The sequence below is a fragment of the Sus scrofa genome, chromosome 13 (assembly GCF_000003025.6).
Source record: "Sus scrofa isolate TJ Tabasco breed Duroc chromosome 13, Sscrofa11.1, whole genome shotgun sequence".
NCBI lineage: Eukaryota > Metazoa > Chordata > Mammalia > Artiodactyla > Suidae > Sus > Sus scrofa.
In genome coordinates this window covers 65,788,931-65,811,261 of record NC_010455.5, presented here as the reverse complement: position 1 = coordinate 65,811,261, position 22,331 = coordinate 65,788,931, and the positions used below count along the sequence as shown (strand labels likewise).

The 22,331-nt window shown below is 38.2% G+C and overlaps 1 protein-coding gene across 1 annotated transcript in view; it reads right to left on the bottom strand.

Annotated features, from left to right (window-relative positions):
• The window catches only part of SETD5 (SET domain containing 5), a 91,775-nt gene that overhangs the window by 40,486 nt on the left and 28,958 nt on the right, over positions 1-22,331 (bottom strand). Inside the window, 8 exon segments of the mRNA XM_013981946.2 lie at positions 742-780; positions 1,725-1,783; positions 1,786-1,902; positions 2,391-2,449; positions 2,788-2,939; positions 3,323-3,428; positions 8,268-8,454; positions 12,286-12,345. Of these exon segments, the coding sequence (XP_013837400.2) occupies positions 742-780; positions 1,725-1,783; positions 1,786-1,902; positions 2,391-2,449; positions 2,788-2,939; positions 3,323-3,428; positions 8,268-8,338 (603 nt within the window). The 5' untranslated portion in view covers positions 8,339-8,454; positions 12,286-12,345.

The window sequence follows — 22,331 nt, the reverse complement described above, 5'->3', positions numbered from 1 at the left end:
TGAAGGCATAAGTAATGGTTTGGAGGTATATTGTCCTATATGTACACACAGTTTAAGAAGACACCAGACAGTATATAAATCTCCTCTGGGTACATCATTTCCTTATCACCTAGTAACTGAAAGTCCCTTTAAATCATTGCACATAATTTCTCTACTCTCCAACCACTACTTAAAATCATGCCTTGTGAGCTCTTTTATTTGATAACTGAAGAAAAGAAGCATACTAACATCATCTGAGTCTTCTATACCAAATACATACGCCAAGAGAAAACAGCTCAAAAATAAGTAATTCCATTAAGAATAATTCTTATCACTTCTATTACTTTTCTACTGATGAAATTTATTCTTCCAACTGGTAATTAAAGCCCACATGGTGCTAGGGTGGATTTACAAGAGATCCTCTATCACTGGAAAACTCTTACTACTGAGGTTGAGGCTAATCAGTGACAGGAAACATCAGCCTCATTTTGTTTGGCAAAATGTCACTTACCCCCACCCCCAGAATAGCAGCTAATGAAAAACTAATAAATGAAGGCTGATTACAGAAAGGGAAAATATTTCAGAAAATGGCTAAGAAAATCTACTTTGGAGAAAGCCTCTATGAAAACTGAATGGCAACAATTACAAACTAATGAAAAGCAGAGTCCAAGATTCCCAGACCATCAATGTCAGGAAAGAAGCTGACCAAAACGCAAGATCACAGTGAAGTAAAACACAGCATCAGGGAAGAATACCCCTTACCTTCATCCGCAAGGACTTCCGGGATCCCTCTCGAAATGCCTATCCCAAAGAGGAAAACAAGTAGAACAAAACAAAACTTGGTACCAAGAATGACAGTTATACCTATCTGAGACTAAAACTAAGGCAAGAACTAATGTTCTATTCTGTCCCCTTTTCCCTAGGTAACAAATACAATGGAATTCCCCACACTTTTATCAAGAATAGGGGTAACACAAGGCCAGTGAAGTCTAAGGCTAATTCCAATACTTTCCATTGCTGAATTAGGCAATTAACAGGGAAGAGCATGCATCACTTAAATCCTATGTGCAACCCTGACACTAAAAGAAAAAGTAAATTAAAATGTTAAGTAAGGTTGCAGATTTACCAGCTTTGAAATTAAGAAGGAAACAAAGACCAATCCCCTTAACAAGGGGTGGGCAAGTCACCTATGAGCAACAAAGTTGCTGTGATGGGGAAGAAAGAACACAAAACAGAAGAGGTTCCCTCCTGGAAAACTTTTTAGTTGAGAATACAGGAAAGTGACCACAACACTGAGTAAGCCTAGACCATTCAAGAGATGTTCCCTCAATTTTTTGAAACAAGGGAAAAACAATCAACCAATGACATGAGGTGGGCAGGTACCAGGACAAGAACTGCACACTGTTTTGGGGTTGAGGAGGCAGGAGATACTGCAAGGAAAGCAGAAGCTTAGACTGGAGGCTGCAGCACACATGGGCTTGAGCCAGGTGGGGCTAGGATTTCATACCTGAGATGGGGGCTGGAATAAAAGAAACTTTCTTCCAGTTGTGATGGTATGGAGTGGCAGAAGAGAGGTTGGTTTACATGTTCACAACACTGATTAGCTGGTTTTTGCAAGGAGAGCAAAAGTGGCCCTTCAAACATCTGGATCAAACTTCTTTAAAGAATTTTGGTGCATTCTTGGTCCAAAATTTGAGCTACTTCAGACATACCTCTATTATTTAAGCTACTTTAGCCCTTCATACCTTGATTTTCTTCGTCTTTGGTGCTGCACGACCCTTTTCTGGACTCTTTTTCCGTTTTTGGGCTTGGTTCTTCTAACGGTTAAGGTGATGCTTGTAGGTGTGTGCTGTGTTGCTGTATACAACACAGTGGAAGGAGAAAGCTCCTCATCCCAGCTTTCTGTTGCACTGCTATCCCCACCTGAAAAAAGGTTATTTCATAGTTCACATTGTACAAAAAGCCTCAAAAGTTCATTAAAAGAAGCTTATTTCTTGAGATCCAGCCAATATCCAGAAGTCTTTACTACTACTAACTCTATAATTTGTAGAACATAAATAACCATATTCCATATGAAAACAAGACTCTACATAACTGCCATTAAGCATATAGCACTTATCTACACTGTATGTATTTAGTCCTCACTGCCTCAATGTATACATAACAAAGAAAAGGATGTGTGTGCGCAGATGTGCTCACAGGGAACATTTTGATTACTTCAGGGCTAAAATGTTGACTGTGGATACATTTAATTCTCAACAACAGAATTATAGCAGTCTTGAGAGGACCTCAATCTCTCTCCATGAAAAGAGCTGGGGACCATGGGAACTTACAAGAGGGGTTCTTGGGATGAATATTAAAATCATAAAATAGTATATGTCAAAACATGGGCCTAACCCATCTCTGCTCACCTGATATGTTGTCCTGCTTCCGCCGATGAAGTCTAATAACCTTCCCCCTGCTCATTCCCCTAAAGAGGGAAAATAAACTTAAAGTAGTCCTTTCAACAGCATGCAGCACATTACTGCACACATGGGAGAAGTGTCTCTGCATATACTACCCCATTCCTCCCACCTACCAAATGTTTCCAGGACATTAAATTTCATATCAAATTCAATAGCTTTAACATCAATCTCTCATTCCTTGTTGTCAGCAATTCTCACCTAGTGCAGAGAATTCGAGCCAAGGAGCACTAAGGAATCATCTACATTAACAAACACAAGAAAGAATACTTTGAGCTTTTCCCTACTAATAAGAAACCCTAATCCCAGTAACCCAGGCTTGGATTTAGATAGAACACGATCTTACCTGCACTTGTCACAGTTGAGAAGGAAGCCATCCTGAGAAAGACCACAAGGACACCAGGTAGGAACAGTCTCTCCTTCAGAGTTCGGGCTGTCTCCACAGCGTTCCTCTACGGGCGACGGCAGGCCATTCAGGTCAGAACGAGGGATGATCGTCTGGACAGGGGGAGAAGCAGGAGGTGTCGGAGGAGGAGGGGCTCCGTAATTATGATCCTGAAAATAAGATTTTTTAAATCAACAGTGTCCAAACACTGGCCCCTCTCTCCCCTAAAGTATGGTACATATGGAAAGAAAGAAGAAAGTAGTACCCTTCGTTTTTTGGCTTCAACCAGGAAAGTGATAAAACAAAATGCCAAGGTCAACTGGGACATAAAAACAAGAACAATGATGCAGGGCTAGACGTCCGCTGGAGGCAGGGAAGTGCAAAAGGGGCAACTTCGTCATGCTGCATATAAACATTTCAAGAAAGTCACAATGTATAAGAATGGATTACACTCCAGGAAGATCACTGCTCTGGAGAGAAACAAATGCATACTCACAGCATAAGGCAGTCCTCGACACCCATGCCTCTGAGTGGTCCCATAATTATGAGTGGAATACACGCTCTTCTCATTAACTGCTGGACTAGCCTCCACAGATTCAGGGCTGCACAAAGGCGAAAAGCAATGCATGATAGCATAACACCTAATCTTCCCTGAAACTAAGATTTACCTTCCCATTCTAACCCCTCCTCTTTCCACAACCACCAGCCACTAGAATAAGAGAAAGAACTCAGTGAAACAATCTGATTAACACAACTAACCCTATAAATAACAGTAGGAGTGTTATTCAATGTGGATTTGTGTGCAACATGAAGCCAGTACAGGCAGATGTCTCAAGGCAGGCACCTGGGATACAAGGTGTCCCTAATGACAAACACAAACGTACCAGCTGAGCAGGGAGTTTCCCCTAGAGAAGCCACTCTGGGCTGGTTTAGACTCAGAACTATTCTTCTTAATTGGATCTCTTAATACTTCCATGAAACCTCACATGACATTTGCAGTGAGTGAGATGATGAAAGTGCCTTCTGCACTGCCCCAGGGACCAGGCCCTCTTCCATTCACTACCAAGACAGGATACCCTGAAGAAAGTACAGGTAAAAACAATGGCATCTTATATTTATCATACCTCTCATCTTGATGAACCCCCAAACACCTTTCAAATATCAGAGTAATAATTTCTCATCCATCAATGACATGCAAGCATATCAAGGACACAATTATTTAATAGCTGCATGGTAATACCATAAAACTTCAAACTAATCAAAACTACTCAGAAGTTTAGTCTTGTGACAAATAACAACAGCAGTATTGGCTACCACTTTGAACTGCCCATTATCTGCCAGGTGCTTTGTATGTATTAATTTATTTATTCTGCAACTACTAAACATGGTAAATAACACCCCACTTTTACAGAATGAGAAGTTGATGTTGTGACATGATTTCATCAAGGTCACACAGTGACAGAGTCAGGATGTGAAACAATGTGTGACCCCAAAGCCCATGCTCTTTCCACTATGCCTAATCGGTTTGGAAACTAGAATAACTTTCTTCCTTTAGAGAAAATAACATAATCTTAAGTAACCCGGCTTAGTGAGAAGCTTGAGAAGCTTGATTTATACCCTCATTAAGTGGAAAATAAACTGTTCAAATACAATTTTTTTAACATAAAAAAATTATAAATGTGTTCAAATTTAGAAATGTAATGTAAGCCTTAACTTGATTAAAAAAAAAAAAAAAGGCCTAAATGGCAAAGGACAAATTCAAGTTTTGGGACAAAAACAATTAAGTCTTATTGCTTAGTTATCTGGTTAGGTTTTGCAGAATTTTGAAAGACAGTTAAGGAATGTAACTGTTTGACTTTGCAGAATTGAATAATGGGTTATTTGTCACTTAAATCAACAAGCACTGAGATTCACAAATTAGAAACTTCAAAGACAGGCATAACTCAGCTTTAGCAACTGATCAAAGAGTCATTTAGAGAAATGAAGAATACTGTTTGCTTCAAGTAATATTTATTCTTCCTGCTTGGGAATACACATTATATAGTACTTGGCAGGAATAAAGTGTGTAGTTCAATGTGCTGCAATGTCAGCTGAGAAGTGAGGGACAAAAGAAAATTCTGATATGTATCCAACTCACCCAGTTATATGCTCCAAAACTGTGAGAAGGGATCTTATAAATAACAGCAAAGGTAATTTCTAGGTGAAGAAGAACTTTAGACACAGGAAAGTATTCTCTGTTAGTGAAGTGCATGCATTTTTATTACTTAAAAGTGTCTGCAAGATGAGAACTGGGTGGAGCGGGGGGATACATCAAGAATGCAGGTCAGTATTCTTGAGAAAAAGATGATCTGAACATGGCTCACTGAGAGGCAATCAGCTCTTAGTATTAGGAAACAGGTAGGGTTTCCTAAATGAAACCAAAGGCAAACAAGCATTAATAAAATGAAGGTAGATTTTAGTTTCTATGATGAATAGTTAAGAGAAAGTAGTAACTTTATATTACAACTTTGTTAATTTATTTGATAAACAAGAATTCCAAAGAGCTGCATATTTTACACAAGAGATTTTGTACCACTGAACACATGGAGTGAAACATGACAGCTGTTTATTAGAAATGGATTTTTTTTGGACGGGAAAAAGGAAAGTGGCATGAAATCAAAGATGGCCATGGAGATGGAGCTATGTTGGTTGTATCTTACCCATCTCCAAACTGGGTAAATATGAACATATGCACTTCATGTGCAAGTCTACGGAATAAAAATAAAATGTATATAGTGGAGGTTAAAAGGCCATCCCACTGCAAAATACTTTCTAGTCAAGCATAGCACTTAATATATGGCTATGCGTGCCAAATACTAAACTTTAAGCTCATTATCTTTTGAGGAAACTGCAATTTCCAAACTGGCCATTGATTAAATACACAGTTACACGTTGAGAGGTAACAACAGGATTTCTTAAGATATTCCTTCACACACACACACACACTCTTATCTATGTTTTAAAATATGGATTAAAGATTTGGAGTATTAGGATTGTATCTCTTATTAACCAACCATTTTATGCAAGTTTAACTATAGCCTTTCTTACCCTATGTCTGACCTGCTATGACAGTTGGGCACATTCCCAAAAGCCATGCTTACAATAGATCAATTTGTGCTCTAAGTACAATACGCAGCCTGATGTTTTAACACTACCTCTTAGAAAATGTCTGAAATTCATTTATGGTAGTACTGTAAATTCAAAAAAGTCTTTGCTTCTATTGTTACATCTAGAGGTTTTCCTACAAATATACAAAAAAAAAAAAAAAAAAAAGCATAATGCATACCATTGCCATCAGATTTAAATTCCCATAAGGTAAGTTCTAAGTCTTTTACTTAGTTGAATATGTTGTCCTTCATACCAGGTTTAATCTTAGAGTGCCCAGAATAGTGGAATATACATGACAGTGAAATATGTATGGTGAAGCATTAACAAATACCATTAATAATTTAACAGAATGGTATATGAGCTAACTGTTGACATTCTCTTGCTTTGTAGAAATACTAAACAAGTAACTATTAATTAGCTATGACCACAGTATCAGAAATATGTCTGGAGATTATGGATTAAAACGTTTTAGGAAATAGAAACATTATAGTCAAATTTTTAGGCCAGAAGTATTTTTTGATTTTGCAATTACTTCTGGACTCCCTAGCAATATTTATGGGCAGTCAGCTCTGTACTCTGGAAAAATACCTGTTTTAGGGATAATTAATTGCTTTAGGTATTTTTCTTATCTATTAATCCCAAACTCATTGATATAATCTTTTTGTTGAAATTTCCCACAAATGTTAATACTGTCTACTCATATAGTTTGTCAGTCATCTGTATAGGAGCCTAGTGGTTGGTCTAATACAAATCCATTAACACTATACAACTATGTTATCTATTAATGCAGGAAGATTTTAAAATACTTTATTTGGGAAATAGTTGTAAATTTGTAAGTCCCAGCTATTGGCTTAACCAAATCTCTTGGCATGCAAAAAATAAAATAAAAATAAAAATAAACACAATCCATCCTCCCACTTCCCCCACCCTCCATCCTCATTTTTATATGGAATAGGGCTAAAAACAGCTTTCAGTTCTAGACTACCCCAGAATATAATATACTGCTTCTTAGGGTAGCTTCATTTTAAGTCTTCCTCTTTAAGGAAGTAGGTAAACAGTTCAGTTATCCTAGGTGGCTTTGTGAAGAAACATACATGCTCTTTACTAATATTCTCAGTTTTAAGGAAGAAAAGCACTATAATCAGGGATGCAGTTGAACCCAGAATTCTGGTACAGTTTCTTTACTTTGCTGAAGGGGAAAGAATCCCCAGGGACTGTGAAAATGGCAAGAGAAACAGGGGAATTAGAGCAACACCCACCTCACTCAAGAAGTGGCTGTGGGATCAAGAGTCTGAACTGGACCTGAACATATTCAAAACACCAGGATTTTTCCAGCCCAGACCCTAATCCCTGGTACTGCCTGGAATAGACTTGGCTTCTGGGGGTGTGCTGCCCCCTAGGCCCCTTGGGTCTCTTTCGCTGGACTTTCACATCCTGGTGTAGTGCCACTTCGTCTTGAAAGGTAGGGGGCTTCCACTTCCTTTCTGTAAGCAAGGAAGATTGGGTACAAGGGAGGTAAAAGGACAAGAGGGGGAATCTGTGAGCAGGGGGAATCTTGGACAACTTAAAAGAGAAGGGATACAAAAGGCTAAAATTTTTATTAACTGTGAATAATATATAAAGTTTTATAATGAAAGCCTACCTTCATTGCCATTTGGCATTTAAATTCTTCAAGAACTGAGAGTCTATTTTAGGGATTGGACTTTTCGACAAATTCTGATTTCCTAAAGCTGCTCTTAGCTGAAAAAAAAGTTTGGTACCACTGATTTTGAAGGTCCTCTTTCTAGGCAATGAGTATTATAAAAAACAGATGACACTACTTTCCACATTTTCTATCCCAAATATCAGGTCTAAGTAATGTGCCCATATAGTTGTAGCCCCTTTACTCTAGAACAGTGAGAAGTACATAGGAAGAGGCCTTCAAGGAAAATCAGTTGGAGAGAACTCCTCCTTATCAACTGCATTCATCAGATAATCTATAGAAGCAGGTAGTGACACCCACTTATTTCGATCTTCCTTGCCCATCAAAACAAACGAAAATGTAATCACTACTTTGCAAATATAATTCTATTAATTATTTATTCAGAATTCTCATCCCCCCAAATTCTTTTCCTCCCCCTTCTAACTCTTTTTTGCCCTAGCTTCTATGGGGGAAAGGGAAAAGTCTAATGTCATTTACAGTGGGCTAGGCCTGGGTTTAGAAAACACTATATGTATTTATTACTAGATGCCTGTAAGAAACTTATCTCCACACAATCTGGCAATGCACCTACTACCTAGGAAGTAGCACTTACTCTGATCCAGCAGCCATATCTGAGTAGGATGTATCTGGTGTGGTGACTCCCAGAGGGATTGCAATGCTCATGACGTCCAACACAGCAGAGAGTGGAAATCACGGGGTCCAATTATTGGAGACTGGCCACTCTGAGAGTGGGGGTGAGCTGCAGAGCCTTAACCAACATGTTACGGACATGGGGAATCCTGCCACAGAAAAGGAAAATATCTAGTCAACAGTTTTTTAAATTTATTGCAAATGCTATTGAATATTTTTCTATTTTTTTGAACAACACTTTTAAGGGATAAATATAAAACAATTACAAGGGATCAACACAACTATCCCATTTTTACTATGTTCTGCGTTAATGTTTCACAAAGTGAGGTAGTAAAAGTTTTGCTCACTTTTCATTTCTATCTTAATTTTTTTCCTATTCAGATAAAGGGAATGTAATAGTTTGCTCACCAATAATAGGCACATTCCTCCCATTCCACAACTGCTTATCCAACAAAAATTTCTGGCATCCTAGGATCTAACTAACAAGTTTTAAGACAGAGAACAGTTAAAAGAAATTTCATAGTTTCTTTAACAATTCAGGATCTTCATTTTTTTTTTTTTTTTGTCTTTTTGCTATTTCTTGGGCTGCTCCCGTGGCATATGGAGGTTCCCAGGCTAGGGGTCGAATCGGAGCTGTAGCTGCCAGCCTATGCCAGAGCCACAGCAATGCCAGATCCGAGCCGCGTCTGCAACCTACACCACAGCTCACGGCAACGCCGGATTGTTAACCCACTGAGCAAGGGCAGGGATCGAACCCGCAACCTCATGGTTCCTAGTCGGATACGTTAACCACTGCGCCACAACGGGAACTCCAGGATCTTCATTTAAACTGCCCCCCCCCACTCTACCTGGTCACAAATAAACGAGTTTTACCATTAGTCAATAATGTTATTCATTCCAAAATAAATATGATAAGAGATCAATTTGTTTATATGTAACTGAATACAGCTGTTTCTTACTGTCACTTTCTCTCATAGAATATGCTTTTCTGTCTTTTAAAGCTTTTTAATAACTATAATTTTGAGAGAAGATACTGTATCTAACTATATTTGTGATATAATATCATTATTAGGTACAAATAAAAACAAACTACAAAGAGTATAGTTTCATGGTAAAGATTTGAAAAGTTTGTATGGTCACCTTGAGCTGGTGACCAAAGCCAGTGGAATTAGAACAGAAAGATTCTCAAACTAACAAAGTGTAAAAGAAACAAAGGTAGATTAAGAGATTTGGAGGTACAGTGTAAAGGGAAAAAGTGTACTTTGATTTTACATTAGTGATTCCATAGTTTTGTTAAAAAAACCAAAAAACAAAAAAGCATTAAAAGAATGAAATAAGGAGTTCCCATTGAGGCACAGTGGAAAAGAATCTGATGAGGTTGCAGGATCGATCCCTGGCCTCGCTCAGTGGGTTCAGGATCCAGTGCTGCCGTGAGCTGTGGTGTAGGTTGCAGACTTGGCTTGGATCTGGCGTTGCCGTGGCTATGGCTGTGGCTGGTGGCTATAGCTCTGACTGGACCCCTAGCCTGGGACCCTCTATATGCTGCGGTTGCAGTCCTAAAAAGACAAAAAAAAAAAAAAAAAAAAAAAAAAAAAAGAATGAAACAAGAAGCATTTTATGTGGGAAGAAAGAAAGTCAATGTGATTGTTAAAGAGCTAGGTTAATAAAGATTTTTGCTGAAGACTACAAAAGAAGTCATGGCTGATATACTGATACATGATATTAATAGGATTCTATTAACAGATTAAGACAAATTAAGATTAAAATTAAGACAAGAGCAGTAAATGATTATTTATACACTAAAAAAATCAAACCAAATGAAAGGTTAAAAAAGCCAAGTATGACCAATGAATCAGGCTAAGACTTTTAACAACACATAAAGGTAATATTACTTGTTTGTATCATTATTTTAAAATGCTAGAACAGCTATAAACTAAGCAGTCCTCCCTGGCACCTACATTTTGAAAGAGCTAGATCTCACTAATCGGACCCAGGACTCTCCAGATTTGGGTGTGGCAATATACCTGCTTCTACTCAACCTGAGGTGACATGTTAGACTTGAGACTGAAACGAGAAGGGCAAATCTTCCAACCTACTGCTTCCTCACAGCTCATAAAAGAGAAGTGACTAATATAACTTTATGCCTTTGGGCCCATCTTACTCATAAATGTTTGATTTCTCTAACAACATATCCTAACAGAGTAGAGGAATACATCCTCCAAGGCTCTTGGAAACTGAAATAAAATCTACCAATAATAGAAGAGAGAATATTTATCAAATAAACCCTAAGGGGCATACTTAAACATTGGGGGAGTTCCTGTCATGGCATGGTGGTTAATGAATCTGATTAGCATCCATGAGGATACAGGTTAGATCCCTGGCCTTGCTCAGTGGGTTAAGGATCGGGTGTTGCTATGAGCTGTGGTGTAGACTGCAGACGTGGCTTGGATCCTGCGTTGCTGTGGCTGTGGTGTAGTCCAGCAGCCATAGGTCCGATTCAACCCCTACCCTGGGAACCTCCATATGCCATGGGCGCAGCCCTAGAAAGCAAAAAAATAAGGGGGGGCGGTGGTCAGGGAAGGACCTGTTGGTTACTATTCTTTCTCTATTTGGTTTCACAGCATAATTTGAATTAAAAAAAGAAAGAAAGAAAAAAACAACAACCCAAAGGCTGCCTGATTTAATAACCAGAGCAGACTCTAATAATGATCATACCACCCATGACCGACACAGGAATCTTAACCTGTGTTTTGAGTAAAGAATGCCCCCTTTCCCCAACACTGTTAAAAAAATCCTTTGTCATAGCCATTACTACTATATGCCCATAAAAAAGTAGGTGTCTAGATAAAGGAAAACTTAGAAAACTAAGCTGACAGTAGTTATTTTTCTAAGTAATTTAAAAAAGAATACTAAAAGGAAAAGAAGAAAACATCATTTTAGATAGTATCTCCTTAATAAATGAGGAAGTGATTAATACATTCCTGAATAAATTCCTGACCTAGCTAATTTGGATGGTTGATAAATAACTTTAAGTAGTTAACTATGAGTTTCTCTTCCCATGCATTCTTCCATTTTCTTTTTGGGTAATTTTACATGACTTCTACTCTTGTGATGAAGCGCTTGGCTATCTTGTTCCAAATAATGCTTTCAAAATAATGGCACTTTTTTTAAACTAAAAAACAAAACAAAACCAAAGTTCCCATATAATCCTGAAACTAGTTCCTTCCCTAAAGAAGGCTCTGCAAAATGTAGCTATTAAAATGTTAACTGAAAACTTTTAACAGACCATCCATATGCAGTATTTTATTATAATTACTTTAGTTTTATAAGATAATAGTATATAGTTAGTAAACTACAGTTTACCAAGCTTAGTAGATAAAGTAGTTACTAATTTATCACATAGTTTGGAGATATGTCCTAGAAAGAGAGACAAGAATTGGAGTTCCCATTGTGGCTCAGTGGTAACCAACTCAACTAGTAACCATGAGGATGTGGGTTTGACCCCTGGCCTCATTCAGTGGGTTAAGTATCTGGCATTGCCATGAGCTGTGTTATAAGCTATAGATTTGGCTAGGATCCTGCGTTGCTGTGGCTGTGAAATAAGCTTGCAGATGAAGTTCTGATTCGACCCCTAGCCTGGGAACTTCCATATGCCACAAGTGTGGCCCTAAAAAGCAACAATAACAACAACAGCAAAGAATTAAATGTCTCTAGGTGGAACTGTTTCAAGATTTCTTTTACTTGTAAACAATTTGTCTGTCTCTCTTCCTACCAGAAACATAAACTCTGTGAAAACAACGATTTTTGTGTTTCATCCTCTGCTGTAGCTCCAAAGTTTAGAACAGTGCCTGGCACATAAAAGGTGTTTGAGAATATTCTCTGAATAAATTATGATCACCATTATATCAAAATTATAATTTTAGCCTTTATTAAAATACAAAAATTCAAACAAATTAAAAGAATTTATTTGGCTCAGTCACCTTTTTATAGACCTCTGAATATGAAGTCCCCCAAAATTATCTGCCAGTAGCTCTGAAGACCTAGAAAAAGTTGAGACATAATTAGCATAAAAGAAATAACATAGATAGACACATAGAATTCTATAGAAATAATTTTTCTGTCTTTTTAGGGCTACATCTGTGGCATATGGAAGTTCCTAGGCTAGGAGCTGATCCAGAGCTATAGCTGCTGGCCTACACCACAGCCACAGCCAAGCCAGATCCAAGCTGTGTCGGCGGCGGTGACATACACAGCAGCTTACAGCAATGCCAGATCCTTAATCCATTGAGTGGGGCCAGGGAATCAAACCCGACACTTCATGGACACTAGTTGGGTTGCTACTGCTAGGCCACAACAGGAACTTCTGGAAATAATACTTTATTCACGATTCTGTTTCATTTCTGTATATTGCCTTGTTTACCATTCTGTGTTCCACCTAGTACTATATCTTTGTCCCTTGATATTGTTATCTCACTTATTTATAAAGCCAGAACCTATTAAAACAAAGGACATAAAAGGAAAATGTCTTTATTTGACTTAAAAATTGGTAAATATTGTCTCTGGGAAATTTTTTTTCTTTCCTTCAAATGAGAATTCTCTCCCATTTCCCAAAGGATTTTTTCATCTCTCCTAGGAATGCTTCTCTTCTCTACTGACCCATTCCTAAAATCAGAGGCTCTTCTTTAGTTGAATGTCAGAATTACTCTCCAGACGGGGATCTACCATCAACTACTAAAGTTCATACTACTCCTTTCTTGCCCCCACTCCATTCCACCATCCTACTGTCCTTACTATAGGGTGGCAAATAGTTAATTCTATTTGTGGTCAACTACTCAAAGGAAAATGTGGAAAACAGAGCTTTAAGTAGCTTCCTACACTACAAAAAGGAAAGGAAAATAAGTGATGATCCAGGGCTTGGTAGGGGGGAGAGGAGGAAGGCAGAGAGTCAAATTTAACATTAGCCAGAAGGGGGTACTAAACATGTGATATGTTAACATACATAAAAATGAACAGATCTGTTTGTGGGATTCCAGTTACCAGCAATGGAGAGTAAATGTACTTTATGTTGGGAGTTCCCATTGTGGCTCAGCAAAAATGAATCTGACTAGTATCCATGAGGATGAAGGTTCGATCCCTGGCCCCGCTCAGTGGGTTAAGAATCCCACTGTGGTGCAGATCGCAGACGCAGCTTGGATCTAGCATGGCTGTGGTGTAGGCCAGCAGCTACAGCTCCAATTCGACTCCTAGCCTGGGAACACCTCCATATGCTGCAGGTGGGGCTCTAATAAGGAAAAATAAAAAACTTAAAAAAACTTTAAAAATGTACTTTACGTCGATATCTTATAGATTTCTAACTTTTTATTAAGAATTGGAAAATAATCTATTCTTTAGAAATAATTTTAAACGAGTATACTCAGAATTATAAAAATAAAAGGTATGGGAGTTCCCCTTGTGGCTCAGTGATTAACAAACCCGACTAGCATCCATGAGGATGTGGGTTCGATTCCTGGCCTTGCTGAGTGGGTTAAAGGATCTGGTGCTGCTGTGGATGTGGTGCAGGCCAGCAGCTGTAGCTCTGATTCGACTCCTAGCCTGGGAACTTCCATGTTCTGCATGTGTGGCCCTAAAAAAAAAAATACATAAAAGTTAAAAAGTATGAAGGTAACAGTAAGAGGAAGAAAAAAATTAAGTCAAAGAAGTAGACTCCCTTAGCAACAACAAAAAAGAAAGAATAACAGAAGCAAAAAGAGAAATAAGGACACGAGTATACAGAAGGGGGGAAAAGGAATGCATCAGAACTTCAACTGCATTTCAATTTACTATTTCTAGAACAATCTATCAGAACCCCAGGAAGCATAGTTAAGTTCTTGGACTCAGAAGCAGAACCAGCCTGTTGAGAAGCCACCATTTACATACAATTTCTAAGAAACAGGTTGTTATGAACATGCCAGAAATGGTTTGTAATTATTTCTGTTTAAATTGGTTTCAGAAATGGTCAACAGTCTCTGTATCTGCCATTCTGACAGTGTCTTTCCTACATGACTTGCTGAAAGCACAAGACCCATCTGATACGTCTGGTCACTCTCAGAGAAGACAGACAAAAGTGCTTTAAGAACAACTCCAATAGAGATTTGAGAAAAAGAAATTGCATCAGCCAGGTGAGCCGGAAGCAGCTGGGAGTTTAGAGTCCAATAAACAGCCAATCCAATGAAAGAAATTCAGAACAAGTCTGCTTCAGTAATCCTGTGAAGAGGACTGGCAGGAAGAGGAGTGCCGCTTCAGAAAAAGAACAGGCCTCATATGCTTCAGACAGTCTTTGTACTGTGGCTGTGGACCTTGGCCATTCTCCCAGAAATGATGCAATGCTGATGAACAAGATCTGCTACCAGAGAAACAATTGTTAACAGCCTATGCAGACAGCAACTTAGCCAAGAAGCAATCTCTGATCAATTCTCTCCAGAAACCACCAGGAAGCCAAATTTTGCTTCCTGAATTTTGGTCTCTGACAAAACATGTAAGTGAATATATATTTGGGGATATACAAACAAGCCATTTTGAGGATGTCCCTTTTTAGTTTCTTTGGCTTTTCCTCTATTATTAAATTTTAAATAAACCAATCAGATCATTTTTACTTTTATGAATTCCCACGTTAACAGCAAGCTATTTACACCAAAATTTTACACTTTTCCCCCTCACTCTCATAAAAACAAAACAAAACAAAACAAAACCCCCCAAAAAACAAAAAAAACCAAAACGTTTTGGCATGTAGTGGCTACCCTACCCTAAGAATTAAAAGCACTCTAGAATCTAGGGCCCAATTATGAGATTTCAAAGTAAAGACAAATATGTACACTCACTAAGTCAGGGCCAGAAAGGCAAATTTCATTTTAAAAATGAGGTATTTTAAAAATTATGTGAAACTCGAAGTGTTAAAAACAGGCATGGATTACAGAAAAAAAATCTTGCTTGGCTGACATAAAGGCAGATTGAATAATATCAGTTTTCAATGCCCACTTTTCTCAAGGGCAGCAATTACTTCAGATCTTATATGAGGATTAATGATAATTTTCCTCCTATTAACCACAACTTACTATCGTAGAATCTAAAATATCTTCAACTTAAAAATCCTACCTAGATTTTCATCTCCTAGGCCTGGTTTCTTTTTCAGAGCTTTGATATCAGGTTGTTCACATAGTACTGTCATAAAACTACTAGAATTTTTTCCCTCTTCACATACTAAATAAAAGACACTGTATATGTGAGAAAAAAGAATGTATACATGTATATGTAAATGGGTCACCTTGCTGTATAGTAGAAAATTGACAGAACACTATAAACCAGCTATAATGGAAAAAACAAAAATCATTATAAAAGACCCTGTTTAGTTTTCTCTAAACTCCAACTAGCCAGAAGCCATAATTAACTATATTTCTTTTTGAAAGGAATAACCCTTTAACTGGGATTCACTAAAAACACAAGTTTCTAATGCATTCTGGGAGATTTCACTGTGGCACAGTGGGTTAAGGATCCGATGTTGCCATAGCTGTGGTGAAGGCTGCAGCTCTGAACTTCCATATGCTGTGATGTGGGGGGAAATGCATTCAGTCTAATCTACTATACCTATATTTAAACTAATAAATAATGAAAATGAACAGATACACAATAACTCTGGCGGCAAAGGATCTTTATAGTAGGCCAATAAATGAATAAATTCAACTAAATTAAGAGACAAGTCAGAAAAATTTTCAATAAGGGTTAAAAGAAAATAACCATTAATTTTAAGATTCATTTTCTGAATCTACTCATTATTCAAAATTTTGCTATACATCTAGGTTGAATTGATCTTGAGTACTTCTTTCCTGGTTGTCCTATAGCAAATGGAATTCCCAGGCCAGGGATCAGACCCAAGCCACAGTTGCAATGTAGAATGCATCTGCAATGTACACTGAAGCTGCAGCAAAGCTGGATCCTTAACCCCCTGGGCAGGGCTGGGGAACCGAACCTTCGTCCCAGTGCTCCACAGATGCCATTGATCCTGTTGTGCCACAGCAGAAACTTCTATTATTAAATATTTTTATACTTAAAATTTCTACTTTTGAATGACCAAACAGTAAAAAGGGAAGATGGGGAAAGAATGGTAGAAGACATTTTTTTTTTTTTTCTATGACTACTACCCCTCAACTTGATTTTTAAATCAAAAATAGTTAAACATGCAATAAATATACAAATGAAATTTTATTAAAACCAACTTGTTTAGGAACTAATGTTGCAGCCGCATTACACGCTTATCCTTTAATTTCCAACTCACACTAAGATATCAAGGAAAAACACAGCTGTTGTACTGTAACATAAAGCTTTTTATCTTGGGAGAAGAAAAGCTATGTTAAGAGCAAGTACTACATTAAGAGTTAGGAAATGTGAGATCTAGCCTACAACTTAATTAGTTTGGTGATCTCAGAAAATCTTTTTTATAGATGAACCTTAACTTCCTCAAAGTAAAATCTTCATTAGATTTTTCTCCTGCTCTAAACTTCTATGAATCTTGGTACTGGCTCAAGCAATTCATGCAAATGTCTGAAAAGTCTCAGTTTTCTCATTTTCTCACTGTTCTGCTGACTCATAGGTGCACATGGATTATCATTTGTAGTAAATTAGAATGTAAATGGCTCCCTGAAACTTTTAAATACATGTAAACAAAGAGAAGTTACTACTAATAACCTGAATGTGGCTAAAATTTATTTTCACTGTCTCCAACAGTGTGTATTTCAATTTTGCTACAGTAAGTAATATGAGAAAAGGATATGTGAGAAACATGGGAGGAAAAAAGTATAGGAGAGGTAAGCAATAAGCATGGAAAATAAGAGATGAACTCCAAGAAAAGAGAAAGTTCAAAGATCTGGTAAAAAGTTCATTTACTTGGAGTAGTGTAAGTTTTAAGTTAGGCTTACAGTCTGGAGCAAGTTAATGCAGGCAAGGATCTAGAAGTTCAGGGCTGAAAAGAAGAAAAGAGAACTGTTGGGATAAACAAATAAGAGACTGAAGAAACATCATGATTTAGTAATTAGGAGCCAAAATAAAGTTTTCCTTTTCTCTCACCTCTTCTTCAACACTTGTTTATCCCTTGGCTCCTCTGTCTAACCTCCCTCTAGGGGCTACTGGGTTTGGCACAATAAACTGATGTCTACAAAAGCTCTAAGTTTACTAGAAGAGGTGGTAATTAAAACCTAGTTTTTTGTGGTTTTTTTTTCTGTCCTTTTGTCTTTTGAGGGCCACACCTGCGGAATATGGAGGTTTCCAGGTTAGGGGTCAAACTGGAGCTGTAGCCGCTGGCCTTCGCCAGAGCCATAGCAACCCAGGATCTGAGCCATGTCTGTGACCTACACCACAGCTCAGAGCAACGCCGGATCCTTAACCCACTGAATGAGGCCAGGGATCAAACCTGTGTCCTCATGGATGCTAGTCGGGTTCACTAACTGCTGAGCCACAAGGGGAACTCCAAAACCTAGTTTAAAACAAAACAAAACAAACAAAAACCTATTGTAGGAGGTCCCATTGCAACATAGTGGGTTAAGGTATGGGTTAAGCTATGGCAAAGGTTGCAGCTATGGCTAGGATTCAATCCCTGGCCCAGTAACTACCATATGCGGCAAGGATGGGGCAGGGGGTGTGGATGGGGAATCCTATAAGAAGTTCTTTCCCCATGAAAAACTTCACTAATGGTAATATTATAGAGGCCAAGACATACATTGTTGTACTTGAAAGGAAGGGGGGATGAGTAACAGAGTAAGAGTACATGCTATATATAGTAAAACTAAACGCTATAATCTTAATTTTTTTTTTTTTTGTCTTTTGTCTTTATAGGGCTGCACCCGCGGCATATGGAGGTTCCCAGGCTAGGGGTCTAGTCGGAGCTGTTGCCGCCTGCTTCCGCCAGAGCCACAGCAATGCTAGATCCAAGCCGCATCTGCGACCTACACCACACAGCTCACAGCAACACCAGATCCTTAACCCACCGAGTGAGGCCAGGGATCGAACCTGCAACCTCATGGTTCCTAGGTGGATTTGTTTCCACTGTGCCATGATGGGAACTCCAATCTTAAATTATTTTAACAATGAAGAAAAAGAAATACTGTATTCATAACCCATTTAACAATGATTTTTACTGCTAAAACTAACCAAGGATGCGAAGACTCTACCTATGACAATAATCAATTAGGAAAATTTTAGGCTTCTGAGTCTCAAAGATGATACTCTCAATGAACTCTGAACAATGAACTCTTTAAAAAGTTATATTCCCAAGACTTTTTAAAGGTTCTATCTTACCATGTTTCAACTCTCAGATCATGCTTTAGAGGCATGTACCACACTAGATCAGAAAAGAACCTCTCCTACCTGTGTTTGCTGACTCTCAAACCATACCTTTTTTCATTTTCAAATCCTGAAATGCAAACCATGTATACTTACTGCAGACAAAGTGGGTTATGCACAAAGTGGGTTATAAACTATACTGTATGAAAGTACAGTTTATGGAGTTCCTGTCGTGGCACAGCGGAGACAAACCTAACTAGGAACCATGAGGTTGTGTGTTCAATCCCTGACCTCGCTCAGTGGGTTAAGGATCTGGTGTTGCCATAAGCTATAGTGCAGGTCACAGATGCACCTCAGATCCTGCGTTGCTGTGGCTCTGGCGTAGGCCAGTGGCTACAGCTCCGATTTGACCCCTAGCCTAGGAACCTCTCTATGCCGTGAGTGCGGCCCTGAAAAGACCAAAAAAAAAAAAAAAAAAAAAAAAAACCAAAAAACCCCAAAAGCTATGCTTTTCTGTACTTTACGCAAAATTTCTCCAGTTGATAAAAACTTTAGTTTTAAGTTTAGAGTCTAATTCGTTATTTTAAAAATGAAGAAACAAGAGTTACAAAAAAGTTAATTTATAATAAGTCACAAAGTGGTGGAGTAAAGTAGAAAGAAAATTAGAATTTTACTGTATAGGCTCTATTTACTAAAGTAATTACTACTTACTTAATTTTATTACTATTTCCCCCCCTTTTCAGCCACACACACAGCATATGGAAGTTCCTAGGACAGGAAATGAATCTGAGCCAGAGTTGCAACCTTCACCACAGCTGAAGCAACACTGCATCATGAACCCACTGAGCCACAGTGGGAAGTCCCAATAATTACTACTTATTTTAGACAGCAATGTTTGAATTAAAACAAAATTTTAAAACTTAAGCACCAATTATTCCTGGTACTGTGTTAGACAAACAAGTCAAGATTAACATTTCTGGCTCTCTTGGGATTTCCATTTCTATTATCTAGATTTGTCAGGTTTTTCTCCAGTCATTCAACAATCATGAGATGCGTAACTACTATGTATAAAAGAAAACTATGTTAAGTGCTATTTTAAGATGTTTCTCTTACCCAAGTAGAAGATGTTAGGTACTTTGCAAACTCTCTTGGTTTGCTTATGCGTCAAGTACTGCATTTTCACAATCATGAAAGGGAAAGGAAATCCTAAGGTGTGTCTCTAGGATTAAGGAGTCAACCTAAAGTGAAAACAAAACCCTCCCATCCAAGAAAGAAAACCCTAAACCACTCCAGAGGTTAGCAGTGACACAGACAAGTTTGAAAACATATTTTTCTACAAATCTCTTATACTATTTAGGCAAAAGTTACCATTTATTGGTCTCATAAAAAATTATTTAAAAAATTTTTTTGGCCACACATGCAGCATGCAGAAGTTCCTGGGCCAGAGATCAAACCCAAGCCACAGAGGTGATTTAAGCCACATCAGGATCCTATAACTGCTAGGCCACCAAGGAACTCCTAAAGAATTCTTAACAGTACAAAGAACAACAGGTTGTCAGAACTTTCAAATCATGAACAGAACCTGACTATACATGTTCTGCAATTATTTGGCAGACAAAGAAGCTTAGTATATAGCAGTAAAGGAACTTAAAGCTTAATAATTCTGATACGCACAGTAAGGATCCTCTCTCAATCAACAGCTGTATCTTCATTCTTTTTTTTTTTTTTTTTTGGTCTTTTTGTCTTTTGGCCTTTTTAGGGCTGCTCCCGCGGCATATGGAAGTTCCCAGGCTAGGGGTCGAATCGGAACTGTAGTTGCCAGCCACAGCCACAGCAACGCCAAATCCGAGCAGTATCTGTGACCTACACCACAGCGTACAGCAACGCTGGATCCTTAACCCACTGAACGAGGCCAAGGAGCAAACCCGCAACCTCACGGTTCCTAGTTGGATTCGTTAACCACTGAGCCATGATGGGATCTCCTGTATCTTCATTCTTATTATAAAAATAAATGCTTGTAGAAATACACAAACATTACAAAAGCATAAAAAGTAGAAGTGAAATTCTCACAGAATTCTACTTCCCAAGGAGTCCCTAAAGATGAAAGTTGATAACCCTACTGTTCTTTAATCTGTTTTGCTCACTTTATTCATCTTTTTTAGGGCACACCCACAGCATATGGAGGTTCCCAGGCTAGGGGTCAAATTGGAGCTATAGCTGCTGGCCTACACCACAGCTACAGCAATGTGGGATCCTTAACCCACTGAGCGAGACCAGGGATCGAACCCGCAACCTCATGCTTCCTAGGTGGATTTGTTTCCGCTGAGCCACAACAAGAACTTCCCAAGATAATTTCAACATTCTTCAGTCTCTTCCTTAGAAGACACTCTACATCCTAAAAGAAAACCTTAAAATGAAAATTAATTGCAAATTCTTAACAATTCTGTGATACACTTTTTTTTAATGGCCACACCCTTGGCTTATGGAACTTCCCAATCTAGGGATAAAATCTGTGCCTCTGCAGCAACCCAAGTCGCTGTAGTCGGATTCTTAACCCAATGGCCATATAAGTCCAAAACATTTTTAATGCTATTAACTGGATACACTGGATGTCATCTGAGATCTCAGTTGCTTTTTCACTAAATTTGGGCTGGGACTGTCAAAATAAAACCTAGATCAGGCATTATTTTCAAAACCAAAGAATTTTCTTACAGCTGTTCCATGAGGTAACTTTTCTTTTAATAGAAGGTAGCAACAAGCTCTCAATTTCTTTTTCTAGGAATGAAAAAACAAATTATGCTAGCCATCTTTAATCTAGCTGGCATTTATAGGTCTATGACCAAAAAATTCAAGTAACCTAGAAGATTTGAGATCTCAAGTTTTAAACAGGTTATCAAAACTCTGTTCTACGAGTTCTGTCTCAGTAGTATAAATACGATGCCTTCATTTTTAATTACCCTTGGATAGAGAAGAAACTCTGAGACATTAAGAAGCTCATCAAGGAGTTCTCTTGTGGCACAGAGGGTTAATGAAGGAAATGACATTGTCACTGCAGCAACGCAGGTTTGATCCTTTGTCTGGGAACTTGCACATGCTGTGGGCATGGCCCCCCCAAAAAAACAAAAAAACAAAACCCCAAACCTCTCATTTTTGCTGTGCTGACACTAGCACCACACTGAGAGCCTGGATAGAGATTTTCTTTCTCCTTTAAAATATTTCATAGACTATCTTTTATCCATCCATTCGCCAATACTACTCACCTCCTTATAACTTTAAGGTTGCAATGAACCGGTTTCACTACCTCTAGGTTCTCAACCCTCTAGTCTTCTCTTCATTCTTCCATGACGTTAACCTTTCTAGAGCATAACTTTGATCATTATCATCCTACTATTAGGAACTTACAATGGCTCCTTAATACCTATGGGGTTAGTTCAAACTCCTTTGCCTAAATGTAGTAAGACCATCTTCTTTGTTAATGAGCTATTCACTAGTTTTTTTCCCTTCAAAATTTTGATCACATGATTTATTCTGTCTGATGCTTTAATCAACAATCAACTTATGGCCAGTCTTATTTTATCTGTAACCTCTCCTCTTCAACAGCATTATTTTAAAGCTAATGCCAGAAATATCAGTTATACATATCACATCTGCTGAGCGAAGTTGTCCTCGTTCATCATAAATATGGTGAGAGTAGTTGGCTTATGACAACAGGTGGTGG